This window comes from Nicotiana sylvestris, chromosome 5 (assembly GCF_000393655.2).
Source record: "Nicotiana sylvestris chromosome 5, ASM39365v2, whole genome shotgun sequence".
Lineage (NCBI taxonomy): Eukaryota > Viridiplantae > Streptophyta > Magnoliopsida > Solanales > Solanaceae > Nicotiana > Nicotiana sylvestris.
Window position 1 is genome coordinate 119,860,539 of NC_091061.1, and position 21,295 is coordinate 119,881,833.

At 36.3% G+C, this 21,295-nt stretch overlaps 1 protein-coding gene across 2 annotated transcripts; it reads left to right on the top strand.

Moving 5' to 3' along the window:
• The first annotated feature begins 4,401 nt into the window (after positions 1-4,401).
• On the top strand, positions 4,402-20,700 carry LOC104248019 (sterol 3-beta-glucosyltransferase UGT80A2-like). Of its 2 annotated transcripts, XM_009804193.2 has the most exons (15): positions 4,402-5,068; positions 6,817-6,995; positions 8,116-8,358; positions 8,671-8,782; positions 12,381-12,551; positions 13,712-13,775; positions 13,989-14,046; positions 14,144-14,321; positions 14,412-14,453; positions 18,236-18,366; positions 18,651-18,753; positions 18,859-18,935; positions 19,610-19,657; positions 19,744-19,893; positions 20,131-20,700. In XM_009804193.2, the coding sequence occupies exons 1-15, from the start codon at positions 4,903-4,905 to the stop codon at positions 20,302-20,304; spliced, it is 1,896 nt and encodes a 631-aa protein (XP_009802495.1). In that variant the 5' UTR covers positions 4,402-4,902; the 3' UTR covers positions 20,305-20,700. The 2 variants fall into 2 exon arrangements, with proteins under 2 accessions (XP_009802495.1, XP_009802496.1); XM_009804194.2 differs by lacking the exon at positions 14,412-14,453 and having other exon boundaries at positions 4,403-5,068.
• The last annotated feature ends 595 nt before the right edge of the window (positions 20,701-21,295 follow it).

Consider the following 21,295-nt stretch of genomic DNA (forward strand, 5'->3'; position numbering starts at 1 on the left):
TCCTTTGTTATAGAAATCCACATACAACATTCTGGAATTTCCAAAGGTTAGTACTTGCAGGTTCAATCTCTCTTACTAGTATAGAGAAAAGAAGTCTACCTTTCTCTATACTAGAGCATACGGGGAATCAAATCTAAAAACCAATATATGAACAAGAGAGCATATGAGGTAATAAAAAGAAAATCAATCGAATAGCTAGTCCTTCCTTTCTTTCTCGATCAAAGAGCTGACGAAGGGGATGAGCGGAATAGGGAGTCTACTGGACGCGGTTCAACTAGCAGAGACTCTTGGACAACTGGAGTAAGAAGTCCCCAAGTGAGCGTCTTATGGGGGGCCGTCAAGCACATACGATACGGATCAAGGGAGATCTCGTTGTTGCACAGCTCAGGTCGGAGCAAGGTGCCATCGGACGTTCAACAGGTAGTCTCATGATCGGACACTCATGCCCCGACATTGTCATTGTATACTCCCGCGGGTCGGAAGGCGGCGGGGGAAGGAGGGGGACACTAGGCGAGTCCGTATCATGGTGAAGATAAGGTAAGGCTGTGATTCTTGCTCAAAAAACAGACCGAACGCTTCATCACTCGACTCTAAACCAAATTAAAAACACTCGGCTATAGGATGATAATTCTTCACTCCGGAAGGGTCGGTTCCATACCGAATGGCTACCCGCTTTCGAGTGAACTGAACTCTTGGACTGGCTTCTTTCTTCGTACAAATGCTCATTTAAAGTAGAATTTTTGCAAACTTATTTGAAACTTTAGTCCATCATACAATTTTCAACTTGGCTTGGTCTTAGGACTCTTCCTAGGCCCTAAACCGCTTTTAATGTATCTTGTACACCTATTATCATATTTATGTGATATCATTTATATTATTAACCCTAGTTCATACACGAACTAATATAATTAGTATATCTCAATCTTCTTTATCCTTTAAATATTTTAAAAAAATTCGGGGTGATATGGTGATTACCTTGTCTTTTTCTCCCAGACAACCCTTTCGATTTTATACCTTTGTTTATCAAATATGCAAGAACAGTACATCATACTGTGATTGAACGGGCAAACAGACTTTAATCCTATTTTAGACATGTTTATTAAATAATTTTCAGTTTAAATTTTAAAACCATCCATATTTTTGTTTTTCTCGTAATACTGAATAACATTATTTTTTTTTTACAAATTAAGCATTTAAGTTTAGTAAGTGACCCCCAAATACTATCCTTCAATTTAAAATTATAGTGGTAGGTTGCAAAACAATTATGGGAGATAGTATTGTTTTTATAGTTAATTGGAAAAAGATATAGGAATGGTTACTTTTTGGTTATATGATTTTATTTTATAAGATAAATTTTATATTTAGATGTCAAAAAGTATAATTAAAAACAATAATATTAATGGGTTCCTAAATTTGTGGAAGTTGAAATTTTTTCGAGATTAATTTCCTAAAGTAAACACTTAACTAAAGTTAAGATGCTTGATAAGTTAATTTAATTTAAGCATTTGAAGTTTAAAATAAATAAGTATCAATCATTTAAGTATGCATTTGAGGATATGGAGAGAAAGTAATTGGGGAGGAGTGGGATTCGTAGCTTATGGCGGCATTTTGGTTCAAAAATTAAGAAGATTTTTTGTCAAAAAAAGTACTTCTTTTTTTTTTTGCAAAAAATGATTTTCAACAAAATTGAGAAAATATTTTTTTTTCTATTTATTGAACAATTTAGCTGATATAGTAAATAATATTGATTATATCACAAATTAAGGGTAGTTTATAACCAGTCTTCATCCATTCAAATATTTTCAAGATTTTTTACAACACCACTCGATTTATACTCACTTTTCATAGTTGAAATTCTAAGGCCCATTCTTCAAGCTTGCAATAATTGTAAATTTTAGATGGTATTTTAATTTATTCCGTGAAATCTTGTTTATAAGAGTTATATTACACCCCATATTTTCGTACGTGAGAGTGCGTTATAAGTCAATTGACGTAAGCTTAGAAGTCAAATCATCTTTGAAAGTACATAATGTAAGTTAATCATATTACTTTGGAGGTCACAAATATTTAAGATCATGAATAATAAGTACCAAGAGGGTTGGAAGGCTTAGAAACTAAACGAATTTAAAAAAAAGTTTCGTAGAAAGTCGACAAGTTAAGAATGTAATAACATATACTTTTGGGGTGAGACTAGGGTTCTTAACATGATAAGGAAGTTATGTTATCAGTTATTTTAGTCATATGATAGTTATATGTTATATTTTGAAGTCAAGCGAGTTGTGGAATAAAAGTTGGCAAAGGTCATCATAAGTCACATTCATAATGTGCTGAAAATTAGGTCAAATGTACTTGAGATTTTCTCCCAATATACTTGGAATTATGGGATGATCCGCCTACCAAATTGAAGATCTACGAGTCTAGTTTCTAACTCATTGAACTATTCGTCGATATGATATTGGAGTAGATAGATATTCGCGTTTTCGCGAGACTGCGCAGGAAGCCCCTATGAGACCCACTTAGGCGATTGATGATTCTCCAACCTTATCGGAGCAAGGCTTATTTGGGTTTATTTTTCGACCCAACCAGATCCTATACTCTCCCAAAATACCCTCAAAGCAGTCTACATGATTCTAAAGTGAAAAATAAAGATAAAAACATGAATCCAACGCTAGAAATCTCGTGATGCTTGCTAGGTCGTAGTTCTTCATCTTGTGACTATTTTGGAGGATTCTTCAAAGTGAAGTAACCTCAGGTTTTGTGTTGTTCTTGTTGATTAAAGTAAAAATCAGTCCCTCCTTTATATATATTGGAGTTTCAAGGTGAACTACAAGTGTTTACACACCAACTTGAACACCAAAAGTTGATTTAAGAAGAGAAGTATTGTGGTGCCATTGAGGATAGTTGTGGGCTGTATTCAGCTGGAAAATCGTGTTGTTTCTACTAGTTAAGGTGAGTATAACAACTTACTACATGTGCTTGAAGTTGTTTGTATGTTGGTTGCATTATTTGAGCAAAATACTACAAGAGAAGATTTGAAATAGTTTGAGATGTTATTGTTTTTAATGGACTATTTTGGAAAGGTTGTTTCCATGAACTTTAAATGGTTGAAAACCTTGAAAAATGACTTTCTTACGATATTTTTGTTATAAATATATTGTCTAAATATCGAACTTGATGTTGGTACTATGAATATGGAGAGAAAGGACAATATAATAATAAAAAGTTATACTTGTTGTTGTTGTTGGATTGTTGGGCTGTTTGAGGGTGAATTAGGAGATGAATAGGAGGTTAGAAGTCCTCCCATTGTACATAATATCATACTAAGTATGTCGTTAAGTTAATGAATGAATGACTTTGGGTTAAAAGATTCAAAAGAAATTCAATCCGAGCTTGTCGTTCGCCATGTTAAATTGTAGTTTCGTTGGTGATGTTTTATTCACTTATTGTTGAGTAGCTTGTTTGTGTTGTGATGCTGAAAGTATATAGGTGAAGGTTGTATGGGTTCTTCTTAGTTTATGGACTTGGGAAAACAAGGAAAATAGAGTATATGTCGCCTGTTTTAATATAAAATAAGATTATCGTTCGTTGTACAATAGTTGCATCTTTCGTAGCTTAACAATAGCATTATTATCGTTGTTGTAGATTAAGGTGCGACGAGACGAGTTCAACGTAGTTATTGGACAGATGGTGATAATGTATGTTAAGTCTGAACTTTTTTGTTCATTTGATCCTATAACTACATGCGTTTGATAACGAGACATAAATGGCAGTTTGTATTCGTCAGCTTATGTACATTATCCTAGTCTCATAAGTTATAATAGTATTCTCCCATATCGGGACCTTATATTCATTTAAGTATTATTATATAGACCCTTTGCATATATATAATGTGTAGTATATATATAGTATTATAATATTTTCATCACTGTCAAGCTATAATCCGTCGGCAGGCCCTATTGGGCAGTATTATAGTATTTTCAACTCTATCGAGCTATAATCGGTGGGCAGACTCCTATTGGACAACCTCAAATCAAATAGTAAAGTTATATACTGAGCCTATTGTGGTCGGACGGACGCCTATGAGCGAGTTCAGAATGGCCGAGATACACATCCTAGTACGGCCGAGCGCCTATGAGCGAACCTACTACGGTAGAGCAGTTACACATACCAAACCTTATAGGGCCGGACAACTTTATTTTCTATTCATTAGTATAAATCGCCATGTAATGTGAAACAATTGGGAATATTTAATAGGTGTTAAGTAATTTTTTTATAAATATTAAACATAATTATTTATTTTACTAACTTTATTTTCTATTCATTAGTATAAATCGCCACGTAAGGTGAAACAATTGGGAATATTAAATAGGAGTTAAGTAATTTTTTTAGGAATTTTTGGTGCCGGTGCCGGTGCCGGTGCCGGGTGCAAGTCTGTAGGAGAGGGAGACAAAAGGGTAATGTTGCGAAGGAAAAGGGTCGCAACAATAAACAAATCTGTACATAGTGCGCATACAACACAGTACGTGGCCTCACCTTGGAAATAACGTGTCCCCCCCAACCGCTCTCTCTTTCTCTGTTTCTATTTCTGCATGAATTTCCCCGCCACCCACTTTCTCCTCTTCCAATTCTTCACACACACACACATATATATATTTACACATAGCGTCTTCCCCCACCTACTATTTCTATAATCCTAATAAAATCACTTTTTGTACTAGTAGTAAGTATACCCTTACCTAATTAGCTTCTCCTACTTTTCTTCCCCCCACAAAAACCCATCTGCTTATATTCCCATTTTATCTGCTTTTTTAGATTCCGTTTCTCTTCTATACACCTTTAAAGCGGGAAAAGAAAAAGGAAAACTACAGTTGTCTGTTTCCCTTTCTTTTGGGTTGTTGCCAAATGGCGGATTCATTGGAAAAGAATAATAATGGGCTTGATCGACGGTTGAGTCCGTCGGCTGATTCCGGCGAGGTTCCGGTTGATTTCGAAGTGGAAATTGTACAAGGTGATAATGGGGATGAAACGCACAAGGAGACTGATGTTAATAGTATGAATATTGTTGAAGGTACTATTTGTTTTCTGCTCTGGCATTGTTTTGATGTTTTCCTGAGAAAGGTTTGAAATGCTGCGGCTTAGCATTTTCTCTGCTTGATTATTAGCTATATGTGTCATTTGCCTTTTCTTGTCCAATAAAAAATTGTGTCATTTTATTTGCTTTTGGACTTGGTGCAAGTATTTGTATGACACTGACTATGGATGTTCGTGCTATGGGTGAATGTGGTCCGAGTAAAAGAATGTGACCAAAATTAATCAAGCTGAGTTGGCTAGGTGTTTAGCCAATATTTTAAAATCTGCACCAGTTATATGCCCTTTCAAACAAGGGCCTGGATATCATACTTACTTGTCGATACACATTAGACTTGGTATTGTGGGAAAGTAGATGGAGCAATTGAAAGAACATATATATCTAAAAGTGCTTAACTTTTTTATGTGTTGAAGACATAATTAAGTAGTAAATAAAGGTGTGCTCTCTCTAACAACCTAAGCTTTTAGATGAAATACTCAAACATGGTATTACAACACAGGTAGAGGCCCTAAGTTCGAGTCTCATCGTCACCCATTTTTTTTGTGCTTGGCCCGTACAACACAATTAAGTAAATGAAAGTGTGCTTAGATGAGATGGTCAACACAGTTGAATATTACGTACTTAAAGTTTTGTTTTCTTTTCTTTTGTTCATTACCAACCTAGAGATTTTCCATAAAGAAGGTGAATCTTTGTGCTTCCTGACATAGATAAATTGCGGTTCTATACAGGGTTAGTGCACAAAACTTGTGATGTTAAAATAGACATCTAACTTGTGTGCATGAATTCTTTTACATGGTGGGAACTGCCTCCCTTGCATCATCACCTTCTGCTTTGGCTAGCACCTTTTCGATTGAATCAACTTTCCTTTCTAATGTTTGTTTCCACAAATGAAAGATAATTTGATGTCGGGATGGCGTGTAAGCAGAGGCGAATCTATGATTTTAATTTAATAGGTTCAAACTTGTATTAAACTCATTATACTATTAAAACTATGGGTTCAAATCTAACATTTGTTAAGATTTTAATAGGTTTTTACATATATATCTGTACTCCGTGTTGAAAACACTGTGTCCAGATGAACCCATAGACTGTAAGCTACATCCGTCTTTGCATGTACGCATGAATTCTTTGAGCTTTCCTTTCTAGTTAGTACTTTTCTGTCCCAATTTATGTGATGTACTTCCTTTTTAGTCTGTTTCGAAAGAATGATATCTTTCTACATTTAGAAACAATTTAACTTTAAACAATTTATGGCTTTAGAATGATATCTACATGGGCTTTTCTACATTTCTACAATTTAACTTTTCTACATTTAGAATGATATCTTTCTACATTTAGAAACAATTTAACTTTAAACTTCCCATTTTACCTTTAATGAAATGATTTATAGCCACAAACATTTATGGCTTATTTTCGGCCACAAGTTTCAAAAGTTTTTCTGTGCTTCTTAAACTCCGTGCCCAGTCAAAGTGCATCACTTCGTACAGAAATTCTGAAGTACTTTTATTCCAAATAGACCTTCTTTGGGCGATTGGTTTGGTGTCATTCTAACTTCTGATCGGCTACTGGGAGGAAGTCTGCTTCTAGTTAGTTACTATTTTATGGACTTATGCTATTATTGATTTATCAATTTCAAATATATGTTATATCATATTTTACTATTTGATGGCTATTCTTAAGTTATTTGTTACTCATTTTGTGTCTCAATATTAATACACCTCGATCAGGATCTGTTAACGGGAATTCGGCTGGGCCTAGCGCTACAAATGTGGAAAAGCCGGTGGAGATATCAGAACTTGGTATCCGTCAACCGGTTAAAGCTGGAAGACGCAAACAAAACCAGAATCGGGCTCTAGGTCTGCTAGCAGCAAAGCTTTTTGATGATAAAGTTCCTTTAAGAAAAAAGGCAGGTGTAAAATGTCAAAATTGTTTATGCAGTTGTTTACACGTTCTTTGATGTATTTGTTTTTGATTTGCTGAGGGATTGGTGGAGAAGCCTCACATTGTTGAGATCTTCTTAAAATTTATTTCAGGACATCTTTTTGTTAGAATGAAACCCTTTAGTTTGCGTCATGATTGATATCAGAGGCGGATCTAGGATTCAAAGTCTTTGGGTTCAACTTTAAAGTTTTTAGTCTTAAACCCATTATATTTTTAAAGCTATGGGTTCAGATTACTATTTGTTCCAACTTTATTGATTTTTACACATAAAGTTATGCTCCGCGTCAAAAATTATGGGTTCAATTGAACCCGATTTTTTTACCTTACATCCGCCCCTGATTGATATCAAGCATTTTGAATAGGCATATTTAATAGTATCTTGTGAATAAAGTATAACGCCTGTTTCCTTCTGGGCAGGTGTTTTCTTGTCTAAGAATATGAAATTAACTTGCTTGATTTTTGTACCTTTCTGAAGCAACCAAAGAACTTGCTGCTAAACGCTAATTATTGGGGCCTACTTTGGGTTCACTGAAGATACACAAATTAAATCATTGGATCGAAACAGCAAGCTCCACATCTGTATTAGCTTGTATAGATGTTTGTTAAAGTGTGTGTAGTTTAATTTTTTTAATTTTAGGTGTTGTCTAGGTGCTTGTCAAGCTCCAAGTTTTTTGCCCCTGGTTAGGTGGGGATTTACATCAGTTTTCAGCCTTTCAAAGGATACTGAAGATGGATTTTCCCATGAACATACTTAATCACTCCTCATGGTAGTCCTAGGTAAACTTGGATACATTTAAATGTTCTGAAATCACAGGTCTCTTTCTACCTTATCTGTTCACCTGTTCTTAGAGCCTTCAACTTTGTCTTCCATTTAGAAGGGCTAAAGTCCCATAAATTAATTTACTTGGGCTTCTGTTCATTTACCATCACTTGGGTGTGTTTGTGTTGCTTTTATCATGTAATACTCTGGAAAGTTTAATAATGGAGCTTCCTTGTTACCAGACAACTATCTTCTTTCAGACATGATGTTTTTAATGAAACTTGTGCCTGTTCTTGTAATTTGTGATAAAACCTAAAATTTGCAGCTCAAATTGTTCAATAGGCTTGCCACTGTTCAAGATGACGGCACTGTGCAATTTGAAGTTCCGGGGGATATTAAACCCGAAAAACTTGATTTTGGCACTGGAGTTGTTTACAATGGGGCTACAGCTGAAACAGCAAATGATGTAGCTGATACACCAGAATTACCTCCATTGCAAATTGTTATGCTCATTGTCGGGACTAGGGGAGATGTGCAACCGTTTGTTGCCATTGGGAAGAAGTTTCAGGTTTACTTGCCCTTCCTACTCAACAAACACAACCATCTGCAATTTAATAATTTACTACATTTTATTAGTTAACATAGTCACTTGCTTTTCCTATTAGTTAAAGATAACTTTTTATATCTTTCCAATCCATGAATTTCTGGCTGATACATGTGCATCCTTTTACAATGTGAGTATGCAATAATGATATCAATGTTTGTTTAGGAAAATAACATCTGTGGCATTTGCTGGACGAGTCTTTGATAATTATTCCTGTTAACTTTGAAGTCAAATAATAGGCGTATTATAACTTGGAAGTGGAAATTTCTTTTGCAGGAAAGTGGTCATAGGGTGAGACTAGCAACTCATGCCAATTTTAGAGAGTTCGTCTTGAGTGCTGGATTGGAATTTTATCCTCTAGGTGGAGACCCAAAAGTTCTTGCTGCTTGTGAGTAATCTTCTCTGAAAACCTTATCCACTGGCCTTTTCATTATGTCATATTTCTCATATTCAGGTTTTAGTCAAGCATATAAACCACCACTAAAAATATTATGCAACTTAATTTCTGTCTAGTGCCCTTAAAATGGTTTGTACTTGAGTTGAGGGGCTCATGGCATATACCTACCTCAGAGCTTTATCATATTGTCTTTTTGGTAACATATTTTCGTCCTTTGTAAGAATCTAATAGAAGTAAATGTGCTTGTAGAAAGCTAATTCAGTCCTTGAACTCTGACATTAGTCAAGTTACTTGTTTGTTTTAAAATTACTGGTCACCGAGTTGGTAATGCAATTAGCTTCAGCTTTCAGCCACGAAGCATTTAGGAAAGTACTTGCGTCAAGTGTGATTTTGGATGTGAAGCCTCGAGGCACGTTTGACTCAAGGTTGAAAGCATTTTACTGTTTCCTTGTTTTTACCCTGGAAATTTGAGACCCAACACCAGAAAGAAGAAATCATATGGGAAGAATAAAAATGTGGAAGCATGAAAAAACCTGTAGAACTTTCTGCAATAGAATAAAGATCAAACCAGCAAGGCTGTTTCATCATAGAAGTAACGGGTATGTTTTGCCTCTTTTTAATGAAATCTATTACCTTATCTAAAAAAATCGTGGAAGTGGTTTTGACCCTTCAAACAGTGTTTCCGTGGGGCATAGTGGTGTCGACTTCCAATTGCTTTATCAACGTGGTTTCAGGATTTCTAACTCTACTGTGAATAGAAACAATTTGAAGAACCATATAAAAAAATGAAAACAATCTGAAGAATAAATATGCTTCCTTTTAAATAAGGTAAGGGGCTGAAAATTTTAACTCAAGACGGATGTCTAAACCAGTTTTGCTTTTGTAGCTACAACTAGTTCACTGCATATCTTGAAAGAATTGAGCATCAATACTGGTTGGATGATCTCATTATGTGCTCCCCAAGTCATCATGTTTTTTAATTTTCTTATTTTTGATTTTATAACCGAGAAATCCCAAGGGCTCGTGGGGCATGGTTCCATGGTTCGAACTCGGTAGTAATGGGCCTGCCCCTCTACCCTTTTCCACTTAAATACCGTGCTTTTGTCTGCGGCAGGGTTTGAACCCGTGAAGTGCGGCTAACCTACACATCTCTTGTTGTGCTCTTACCACTGGATCAATACCCTAATTCATCGTAGCTTAACATGTCTATCCTTTTATATCTTTTTCTTTTTATGTTGTTAACCTTGTCGATTGGTCTTTGGTCACAGAGGCCCCAAAACAGAAAACAGTTTTTAACTTTTATAAAACTTAATATACCTATAAATGTGTTTAAAAATAATAAATTAAAAGAATAGTTGATGTTGTTGTTATTGTTACTGTCACTATTACTACATCATCATCACCTCCATTAACATTATCATTGTCAGTATCATTAGTTTGTCCCTTCCAATTCATGAATCTATTTAACCAGGATAGGGTTTTAAGATGGAAGTTGTTTAAAATGACATTATTAGTGAAATGGTGTCAAACATTTTGGAATGTCTCAGAATGGAGAGAGACTATATTTGTAAGGATGTCTACCTCATGGTGCTATGATGAAGTCAGAACTCTAAGAGGTCGTTTGGTTACAGGTTTAGAGAAATAATCCCTGTATACAATTTAGAATTGTTTTATCCCCGTTTGGTTGGATCTTTGTTTTTGGCATAAGCAATATCAAACATTATTTTATTCCACAATTTTGGTATTATTTTATACCGGATTCAACATGAGTTTCTAATACGGGATTAGCAAGCATAAGATAAAACACCTAAAAGACCAGACTTTCCTTGACCACCTCTTTTTTTCTCATCTTTCCCTTAAAAATAAGGATAAAACTGTAAACAAAACTTCAACTTAAAACCAAACATGTTTTTCACTATAAACAGCGAAGCCATTTCGAATGCAATGAACGGAACTTGGTCAGCACTTAACAATCCAAGGATCATTAATCCTAGTACTAGTATTACAATCCCTGCATTATAATCCTGGCATAACTCTGTGTATGAACCAAATGATTCCTGAAGGTTAGATGAGGGCTTGTTAATCCTTCAAACTCTTTTGCACCTCTTTAGGGTTGGTGGTATTAAAATTCATTGGATTTCAATTTTTAGAGTCTCAAGGTTGGGGATACTTGAACTGGGTGTTGCTGGTGTAGTAAAAGTGGTGATGGGTGAGATGAGAATCCTAAATGTAGCGGTAGAGGATTGGGAAATTGGACCTACATAGGAGCTTGTCTTCTTTGTTGTATCCAATGTACTTGGACCCAAAAAATAAAAATAAAAACTGTTAGTTTTCTTAACATTGGAAATGATACAGAAGGGGAAGCAGGGTTTTTTCGGCGAAGTCCTCCTACCACCAGCTTTTAAGAAGAGAGGATCCTGTTTTCTTCACTTGATCGGTAGCGCACGGAGGTTCACCCTCACATCTGGAAATTTCAGGAGGAAGATAGGAGGGAGATAGCTGGTGCTACATGTGTAACTGTTGTTCAGGAGAACGCATGTGGATCACTTACTGTTATAATGCTGGGTGGACGTGCTGTTTGGAAACAACGGGCAATGCAAATTATAGTAAAGGATGTGATGTTTAGTTGGACTTCAGACAGTGTAGACCACACGATGTAGCTTGTTTGGCTCTTACGTGTGTACTTAAGAGTAAGAAATAGAATAGCCTTTCAAGGGGTGTCACATGATTTCGTACATATAAACTTTGTTTTTAATTAATTTTTGATGCACCCATGAGGTTCCTGCTAGACTAGATGACTTGTCTGGAGGTATTTGTAGAACACTCCTTATATACGAGGCTTAAATAAGTAGTAGCACTTTATCAAAGGAGTGAGTGGCTACCAAGTACTATGCTTCCCAGTTTTGCATCGCGTAGTAAAACATGCTGGAGAGTTCCCTTGGAAGTTGTTTGCAACTTAGAGGAACAAAATTTGTGCTGTGTCCTGTACTGTACTACTCTGTACAGCTAGTAGCTAAGAGAACGAGTACAGCTTGTTCATAGCATTTTCTTATTTCTTTTTGTGTGCATTTTGGAGAAATGAAGGACCGCACTTGTCAACAACCTCTTCCGATGGCTTTTGATCTTTCGGATCTGGTTTACTGTTCATATGAGGTACATTTTGGTAGTCATTAGGACTGAAATCTACAAGTGTTATACTCAAGCTTGGAAATTGTATCCTCATTATCTGGGGCAATTTGGATGCAGAAAACAAGAGATCATTTGAATCACTAACTTCTACCCCGGTAGTTGTAGATATATGCCATTTGTCTGTGCTCAGGCTGACTCGCCTTTCTGCCTATATCTTGTATTGAAACAGAGAAATTCCATTATTAGCATTACACAATTTCACTTATTAAGTTGGGTGCTGATAACAAAAGTGTCCTGGTTGGATTGTATTGTATTTCACAACCTTGGTATATTTATAGTCGAAACTGGTTAATGCTTCTCTCTCTCTCTCTCTCCTTATTACTTGTGGTTATGAATTGCTCCCAATCAAATTTAGAATGCATAATCAGCAAATTTGATCACTGCGTATATGCTTTTGCAGACATGGTAAAGAATAAAGGGTTTTTGCCATCTGGACCTTCTGAAATACATATTCAACGAAATCAGATAAAAGATATCGTATTCTCCTTGTTACCTGCATGCGTAGATCCTGATCCAGAGTCCAATGTTCCATTCAAAGTAAATGCCATTGTTGCCAATCCTCCTGCATATGGTAAGACTATCTGCTTGATGTTTTTTTTTTTTTTTGGAAAAAGGTTTATCCAACCGCAGCTTGATAAATTGTGATATGAACTACTCATGCTTTGATAAACGTTACTTGTGTTGTAAGTTTACCTTCAAGTTGTTGCTCAGGATAAGTGTACATCATTATTCCCTATTTTTATACTGCATACGTCAAAAGGATTGGTTCTTGAATACTTTTGAACAACTCGTGATGTCAAAAAATTAAATTCCATCTATTTATGTAGTGGGGTTTTGTAAGCACAAACAAAGACCACAGTATATGAGATTCAAAGTTTCAGAGATATACTGATTCCTCTCCTTCAGGTCCGTGGATATAGCGACTATTAGACTATAACTGCGCTATACTTTTCCGTATATTAAAACTTTGGAGAAAGGAACACACTCCTGATGGCAGCGCAAGCGCTAGCAGATATTTTCCAGATCTTCTGTACTCATGTTGAACTCTTGCAGTCAATGTTGTGCGTTTGGAATTTTTCATATTCTGCTAAAGATAGGATTTTGAAACTTTATCCTTCTTTTGGAGTTAGTTATTGAGACTGAAAATATTTCCACTCTTAGTTGTTATCTTATTCCATGCCATTGGTTGGGTTGTGACAAGTACTATCTCAACCTCATTATCAAGTGATTTGTCTTACATTGTTTTGGTTGTGTAATATATCTGATTGATTGATTTTAAAGACGTCAATTTGCACTAGTCATATTGGAAGTGATGAAAAATTTGGTCAAAGCTTTAAGTTTGGATAACATTGCTGATTGCTCATACGTAAAGCAAATCGGTTGATTACTGCATGGAAAAATCTGCAATGTAGTATTTAAACCTTTCCTTGCCGATGTTGTATTTATATGAGACATTAGTTTCACAAAGTTGGCAGAAATTTGACATTTCGATCCGCATAACTTGGTTGATATGCCATTGACTCTCTTGTCACGGGTGCTTTCTGCCAGTATTGCTGGCATGTGGAAGAAATTGTGGTAAACTAACTCTACTTTTATTTAGTTGGAAAAGTTTTTGGTTCAAAAGTACATATATATCTGCTGAATTTTATCACAATTGATGATATGTTAGATCAAGCAAAATTTCCCACATATTTGTGCGTGATTTATCTTATCCTTTGCTTTGTTGTTTAGGACATATGCATGTAGCAGAAGCCCTGAAAGTGCCATTGCATATATTTTTCACGATGCCATGGACGTAAGTGGTCTATTTCGTTGCTTTCCAACTCCTAATATACTCTATTTGCAATCAAGTGGCTCCAGTGAGAACTCTGAATGCTTACTGGTCAAAAATAGATTTTTTTCACAGTTTCTTGCAAATCTTGTTCTTTTTATATGGGTATGATTATACAGTTTCTTGTAACATGTGAGCTTTCTACTCTTTAAGTTTCCTGCTTTAATTCCCTGGCAGGCCTACTAGTGAGTTTCCACATCCTCTCTCTCGTGTCAAACAGGCAGTTGGTTATAGAGTTAGTGTTTGATGATATTCATTTTCTTTAGCATTTTGACTTCACTTGATAGTCCTTTTGTATCGTCTGTATCTTAATCTCTGAATGCCTGGTGCAGTTATCATATCAAGTCGTTGATGGACTGATCTGGCTTGGGATTCGAGATGTGGTAAATGACTTCAGGAAGAAAAAGTTGAAGCTAAGGCCAGTAACTTATTTGAGTAACTCCAACAGTTTTCATCCAGATGTGCCTTATGGGTATATATGGAGTCCGCACCTAGTTCCTAAACCCAAAGGTCTCTTTCTAAATATCTTGCAGTAGTCTCTACCTTGTGAGTTTCATGGTTGAGATGCACCGTAAATTGTATATGGTTCATTCTTTGCAGAGCTTAATATATGGAGTCTGCACCTAGTTCCTAAACCCAAAGGTCTCTTTCTAAATATCTTGCAGTAGTCTCTACCTTGTGAGATTCATGGTTGAGATGCACCGTAAATCGTATATGGCTCATTCTTTGCATAGCTTAATGGTCTTTTATAGTAAATTCCGGGATGTTTTTGCCCCAACCTGTCTGCCCTTTTAGTTACTTCACTTTTTGTTTGGTCAGGAGAAGACTCATTGCTTCAAAAATTGATAGTTGAAATTTAATGGAATGGTATATCCGTTCTCATTCTAGATTCGTCTTTGTAATGTGCTTCAGATGGTCAGTTTGGACCAAATAATGTGTAGGTTTGGGTCATATTCAAAAACAAATTTTGCATTTAATTGGAAGCTGTTTCATGTTATGACCATGTAATAAGCCGAAATATTTCGGGTTCAACAAGCTTCTGTATGTATTCTCTTTCCTTTAAACAACATTGAAATGACTGAGCTTTGGCTAGAGGTAGACACAACACTAAATACGAATTTAGTCAAAAATAAGAAAAAAGTTTTAAAGTCAGAAGGAGATGTTACTTCCCAAAAGTAGAAACAAGAGAAGACTCTGTAATGGGTAATGGAAGGTCAAGAATGACTCATTAGGTTATATGTCATTTTAACTTTCTGTTTTAATTCATTAGGCCTTTTAATCTTGTCTCTTATACCTTCAATAGTTAAGTTCATTTTAATTGTTGTAGGATCTCTCTCCTGTTTCTCATAGGATGAATGTAAATCTTCTCTTTCCCATAGATAACCAGTGGGTCTTTATCAATGGATAAATGAGATTTGTTGCTTCATTAGTTTAGTTTATCTTGGCAAAGGGATATTCTCGGTGTTGGGAACTACACAAGTATTCTCACATATGGTATACTTGTGAGAAAATACAAGACTGTTTTGAAGTGCTTCCAAGCTGCTTTTAATAGTCCGTAGTTGAATGTTTTCTCTTTCTTGGGCATATATATAAACAGAACTTGCCGCCATATTTGATTGTTGTGATAGGAGTTGAAGTTGGGTGGGAGTTCGCTGGGGACTATTTGGTGCTGTTCTATTATTTGAGAAGCATACTTGAAGAAGTTTTGGGGGCTTTATCAAGGATTAGTTTTCGAGTTATATGGGAGTAGAGGCAGGATAATAGTACACTATACTTGTTAGTTAGAACCTGCACTGGAAATGCTTAGTTACCAACTCTTCTCATTTGTGACCAATTAGCAAGTCCTACTCAACGGTTGGATAGGGAAGTGAACCTGTTCATTAAGAGAGATTCATGTAAAAATTGGTAGGAATCTGTGATCATTTGTCTCTCTTCTAGTTGGTTCTGAAAATAATACTTTGGTGATTATTATTTTGTTCACGTGCTGATGAAATGTTTCTGTTATTTCTTTCTTTTCTACTTACAAAATTCTGGAAACAAGCATTTTAAAATTGTCTCTATGTTTTGCCCGATGATCCGTAAGCTTACCTCTGATTTGAAGTAACAAATGTTGTTTCCACTTGTTGTGGAGACACAAAACACGAAGGTAGTATTTCGCTGTTAAGAAGGACCTGCCAAGAAACCCATGATAGTATTCTTGTCTTCTGTACTAGAAGAAGAGCACCCTCTCCTTCTGTTGGGACTACTGTTATTTTTCGTCACCTTTCTAGCTCCTTCTGCCTCTATCCCGATCCTCTCTCTCTCTCTCTCTCAGACAGAGACGTATATCCCATTCTCAAGATAGTCTCACAGTAGTAGTTAATTATTACTACCAACTTCTTGTACCAGGGAGGAATAGCCTAGCCTTAAGGACCATCCATTTCCAACTATAAGGTTGAGGGTTCAAGGAAGCAAGAGAGTAAAAGGGATGAAGGGCCGCATTGAGCTCTTGGCTTAGGGAGTTTTGTTCCCCCCGGGGGGGGGGGGGCTCTAAGTCCAACTATGTTATGGATTAGTTCGAATGTGCCTTCCAAGGATACTAGCCTTCTACAATTCAAACCACAGCCAACAGAAGAGCTCAAACTACAGTAAGGCAAGGATGATTCTTCAGGTTTAAAAGGTTTATTGCGATAGCTGTTTTATTGATAGATATGTAAGCACATAATGCTTAGAAATCTTAGTAGAGTAAAGAAAATTAATATCTTTGCTTTGATCCAAAGCTAGACTAGGAAGAAGCAAAAAAGAGAAAATTGGAGTCATGAGCAAGGAATTTCAAATGGCCAAAGTGACTAATCACAAAGTTGATTAACGATAATAAACCCAACGTAATCCCACAAAGTGGGGTCTGGGGTGGGTGGAATGTACTCCTACCTTGGTAATAAAAACAACAACAAACCCAATGTAATCCCACAAAATGGGGTCTGGGGAGGGTGGAGTGTATGCAGACCTTACCCTTACCTTACGAAGGTAGAGAGGTTGTTTCCAAAAGACCCGCGGCTTAAGTAAAAATGGAAAAAAAATAGAAACAACAAGTATCAACAGCAACAACAACAAGCAAAGGTGATAGATTATTCGAAGTGAAAGGAACAACATATAGTAAAAGAGATGTGGATAAGGAGAAACGAAAATACGAGACTAATGCTAATGCTACTGGCATGAAAATGAGACATGCCCGCTTATCCACTAACTTTCTACCTTAATTCTCAACCTCCATACCCTTCTATCATGGGTTATGTCCTCAGTAAGCTGGAGTTGCGTCATGTCATGCCTAATCATCTATCCCCAATACTTTTTAGGCCTACCTCTACCTTTCCTCCGCCCCACCATGAGCAACCTCTCACACCTCCTCACGGGGGTATTAATGCACCTTCTCTTCACATGCCCGTAGCATCTCAACCTAGCTTCCCGCATCTTGTCCTCCACGGGGGCCACTCCCTCCCGAGTATCAACATTCCTTATCTTATCTAACCTAGTATGCCCACACACCCATATCAACATCCTCATTTTGTGCTACTTTCATCTTCTGGACATGGCTGTGTTCTTAATATGCCAACACTCTACAACATAGTAGGTCTAACCACTACTCTGTAGAACTTACCCTTAAGTTTTGGTGGCACTTTCTTATCACACAAAACCGCGGAACCGAGCCTCCATTTCATCCATCCCGCTCCAATTCGATGTGTGAAATCCTCGTTAATCTCATCATTACCTTAGATTATTGATCTGAGGTACTTGAAACTTTCCTTGCTCATAGTGACCTTGCTCATACTGAGGGAAAGGATAATACAGCTGAAATAGTTGTATCTGCTTCCTCTATCTAATTGCTTCTTTTCCTTTGATATGTTTTAAATTCACTTTCTAGTATTTTTCCAAAACTAATGTGCATATTTTTCTGTTGATTCATGACTACAGAAATTTGATTTAGAATGTTGGAGATTTTCTCCGTTTTCCTACTCTTAGTATGTCTTTTATTCATTCGTATATATGTATTAGCTAGATGTAGCCTTTTTCAGCATTCAAGTTTCTTCTTAGCTTCTAAGTTGCTAAGTTCGTTACTCTATAACTGTTATTGATTCACTTCTTCGCAAAACTAATCCGAGATAGGTGCCTTATGAAACAAAGAAAGTGCATCTCTGAGTGTAACATGCTGCTATTCTTTTTGATAATGATGAAATGTTGCATCACAAAGGTTACTGTATGTTCTGCAAGTAGATATCCTTAGAAGATAAAGCTTCTGGCTTTCTCCATTTTCCCTTTGAACATGATTGTTGAATTGTCACTAATAAGTTGTCTATGTATCATTTTGGTGTTTTTCTTATTACCGAGGGAACTGGCAGCAGAACATGCTGTTTCACTAACACTTATTTCTACCTTGTGATCTGCAGATTGGGGCCCAAAAATTGACGTGGTGGGCTTTTGCTTCCTAGACCTTGCTTCCAATTATGAACCCCCAGAAGAACTCGTTAAATGGCTTGAAGATGGTGAAAAGCCTATCTATATTGGCTTTGGAAGTCTTGTAAGTTAACCACTGTTAATTTCCTTTTGCTACTATGAGTGTAAGCTACATGGGACTCAAAATCAACTGAAATTTTATACTCATTTAAGTCAATCATGCTTACTTTTTAAAGTCCTGTATGTATTTCAATAACCGCCATTAATTTCTTTGTTGCTACCCGTGAGTCTGCATACCTACATGGGATTCAAAATCAACTGAAATGTTATGCTAATTTAATGGGCTTTTGAAGTATTGTGCTGACCTTTTAGTGACAATTTTCTCAAGATATTAAGTGTTTTTCACAGCCTGTTCAAGAACCTGAAAAAATGACCGAGATAATTATTCAAGCTCTGGAAATGACTGGACAAAGAGGTATCATTAACAAAGGCTGGGGTGGCCTTGGGAACTGTAAGTACTTAAATTTTTTAGTTGTCACACCAAAAAAACCTACTGCAATTCACAAGGTTTATGATCGATTATATTGGCTGATAAGACTATTTCGTGTTATCTCAGTGAAGGAGCCAAAGGATTTTGTGTACCTGTTGGATAATTGCCCTCATGATTGGCTATTTCTGCAATGTGCTGCTGTGGTATAACCTCTTTACCTCAGTTTATTGGTCTGTTTTCATCTGAATTTGGACGTACCCCTGCATACATGCCTGCTCCTCCACCTTTTCATCTTAAACTGTTAAAAGACTGAATTTTAGATTGATGATCTATGATATGGTTGTGCAATAAATTGTTTAAGTTGATAAAGGGTGATTCAGTCCACCTTTAGAGGTCTTTGTATCTCCTCTATCACAAACATACTTTAATTATGGAACTCCTTGGGTGATCCACTTAGTTCATTGATCCAGTTTAAGTTTTGCTTAGTTCCTATTGCCGTTTACCCTATAATTTAAGCGTTGTTTAATTTTCTTTTCATGGCTGCAAAAGGTAATTCTGCTTATTATCCTAAACCGTTTGGGTTATGGCAGCTTAATCTATACTTTACGGGCAGCTTAATCTATACTTCACGCGAAAATTGAATATGAGTTTGACTGTTATTGAATAAAATCTATGGAAACCCTTTATCTGATATAGTGCATACTGTATTGGGACAGAAAATGAACTGCCTTTCATGTCCAAGCCATATGTGCATCAACTTTAGCCTCCCCTCAACTTGATAAAGTAGTTGTTCTAACATCCGTTATAAGTAAATTTGTTTGACCTTTTAATCATAACAGCCACTGATATGTGGAGATTGTATTGTTCATTCTTCCAGGTGCATCATGGAGGTGCTGGAACAACCGCTGCTGGACTCAAAGCCGCGGTAATTATTTGATTTCATACATGACTGTAATCCTTTAGTTTGTTTTAGTGGCTTACTTTGACTGATAACACATGAATGTTTTTCAGTGCCCAACAACTGTGGTACCTTTCTTTGGGGATCAACCCTTTTGGGGTGAACGTGTGCATGCTAGGGGAGTTGGCCCTGCTCCCATCTCCGTGGATGAGTTCTCACTTGAAAAGCTGGTTGCTGCCATCCGCTTCATGCTAGATCCAAAGGTAGGTAGTTTTCCATAGTGTTTCTTTTTCAATCGGCTATTTCTGGAGGGACGTCCATATTTGGTTTGCTTCTTTTTCAAAAGATATTTTCGTCTGTCGAATATTTCATGAGGTGACCAAGTGACGAATTCTCTGAGTTAATATTTAGTCTGATCGTCTATATAGAACCAGATACAAAAATATTTGAGTGGTCCAAAGCCATGATACATGCTGGTCAATATACTTTGTGATGTGCAGGTAAAAGAACGTGCTGTAGAACTAGCAAAAGCCATGGAGAATGAGGACGGAGTGACTGGGGCTGTGAAAGCATTCTATCAACATTTCCCCCGAGAATCACTTGAGCCTAAGCCTGAGGTCTCACCTCGTCCTCACCATTTCTTTTCCCTAAGACGCTGTTTTGGTCATGCCTAATTTTTTAATTTAAAGTCTACTTCTGTGTGATCATTGATGTTGTAGAGATAGAACAGCTTGTCGGAATTATAACCTCGGCAACAAAGATATCCATAAAAATTTAGGATCCAACACTCATGATGGAACATGTCCCTGATATTGATTGTAATTTTGATAATGTAGTTTGGTGTTTGTTTAAAATGGAGTGAGAGGAGTTATGGGTGGTAATATTTTGTTGCAAAAGGAAGTTATGGATGGAAATGTTGGTTTTCATATCCCTAATCTCTTTCGCTTTCAATGACTTGTTTAAGCATATGACGGTTCTGGTGCTGATTTTTCCTTGGATTGGAGAAAATGGTGCAAAGTCGTGTACTATAAATATTGTCAGACAAGGAGCAACTTGAACTAGTAGCAAAACATACTGGTGTATGCACAGTCTTGTGTATAAATTACGATCAAGTGAATAGTTCGCCAAGAAGGTTTTGCTCCACTGCCAAAGTAGACAACCTAAGCAATAAGAGGTCACAGGTCCGCACTGTTTTGGAGCTTGTTTTGCTTAGCGAGTGTTTCTTTTTCCAGACAAATTGGGGAATAGGCATCATCTGGATTAAGGAACGTCATACACTTGAATTAAACTATATTAAGTTATATAACTTGGTTATATTAATTGTTTAATCATAATTGTTTTTTTGAAGTTGTGTAGAGTATGAAAGAAACCCAGATATTTTTGGCGTTTCCTTTGTAGTCTTTTCGATTATTTAGATAAGTGATTATATCTAATTGACTATACATTATTTTGGTTTTTGAGAGGATAGTGATTCATACATTAAGCTAAAGTTTAGACATAGATTTGGTCGAAACTTGAAGAAAATGAGATGATTGAAATTATGTTTGGATAAACATTTTACTTGAAATGAATTTGAAGTTTGTGTGGAAAACTTTATAAACTACTCTAGAGATATTTTTGAGATTTTAAGATTTTGTTTTTAAAATCTGCCAAAAATGATTGAAA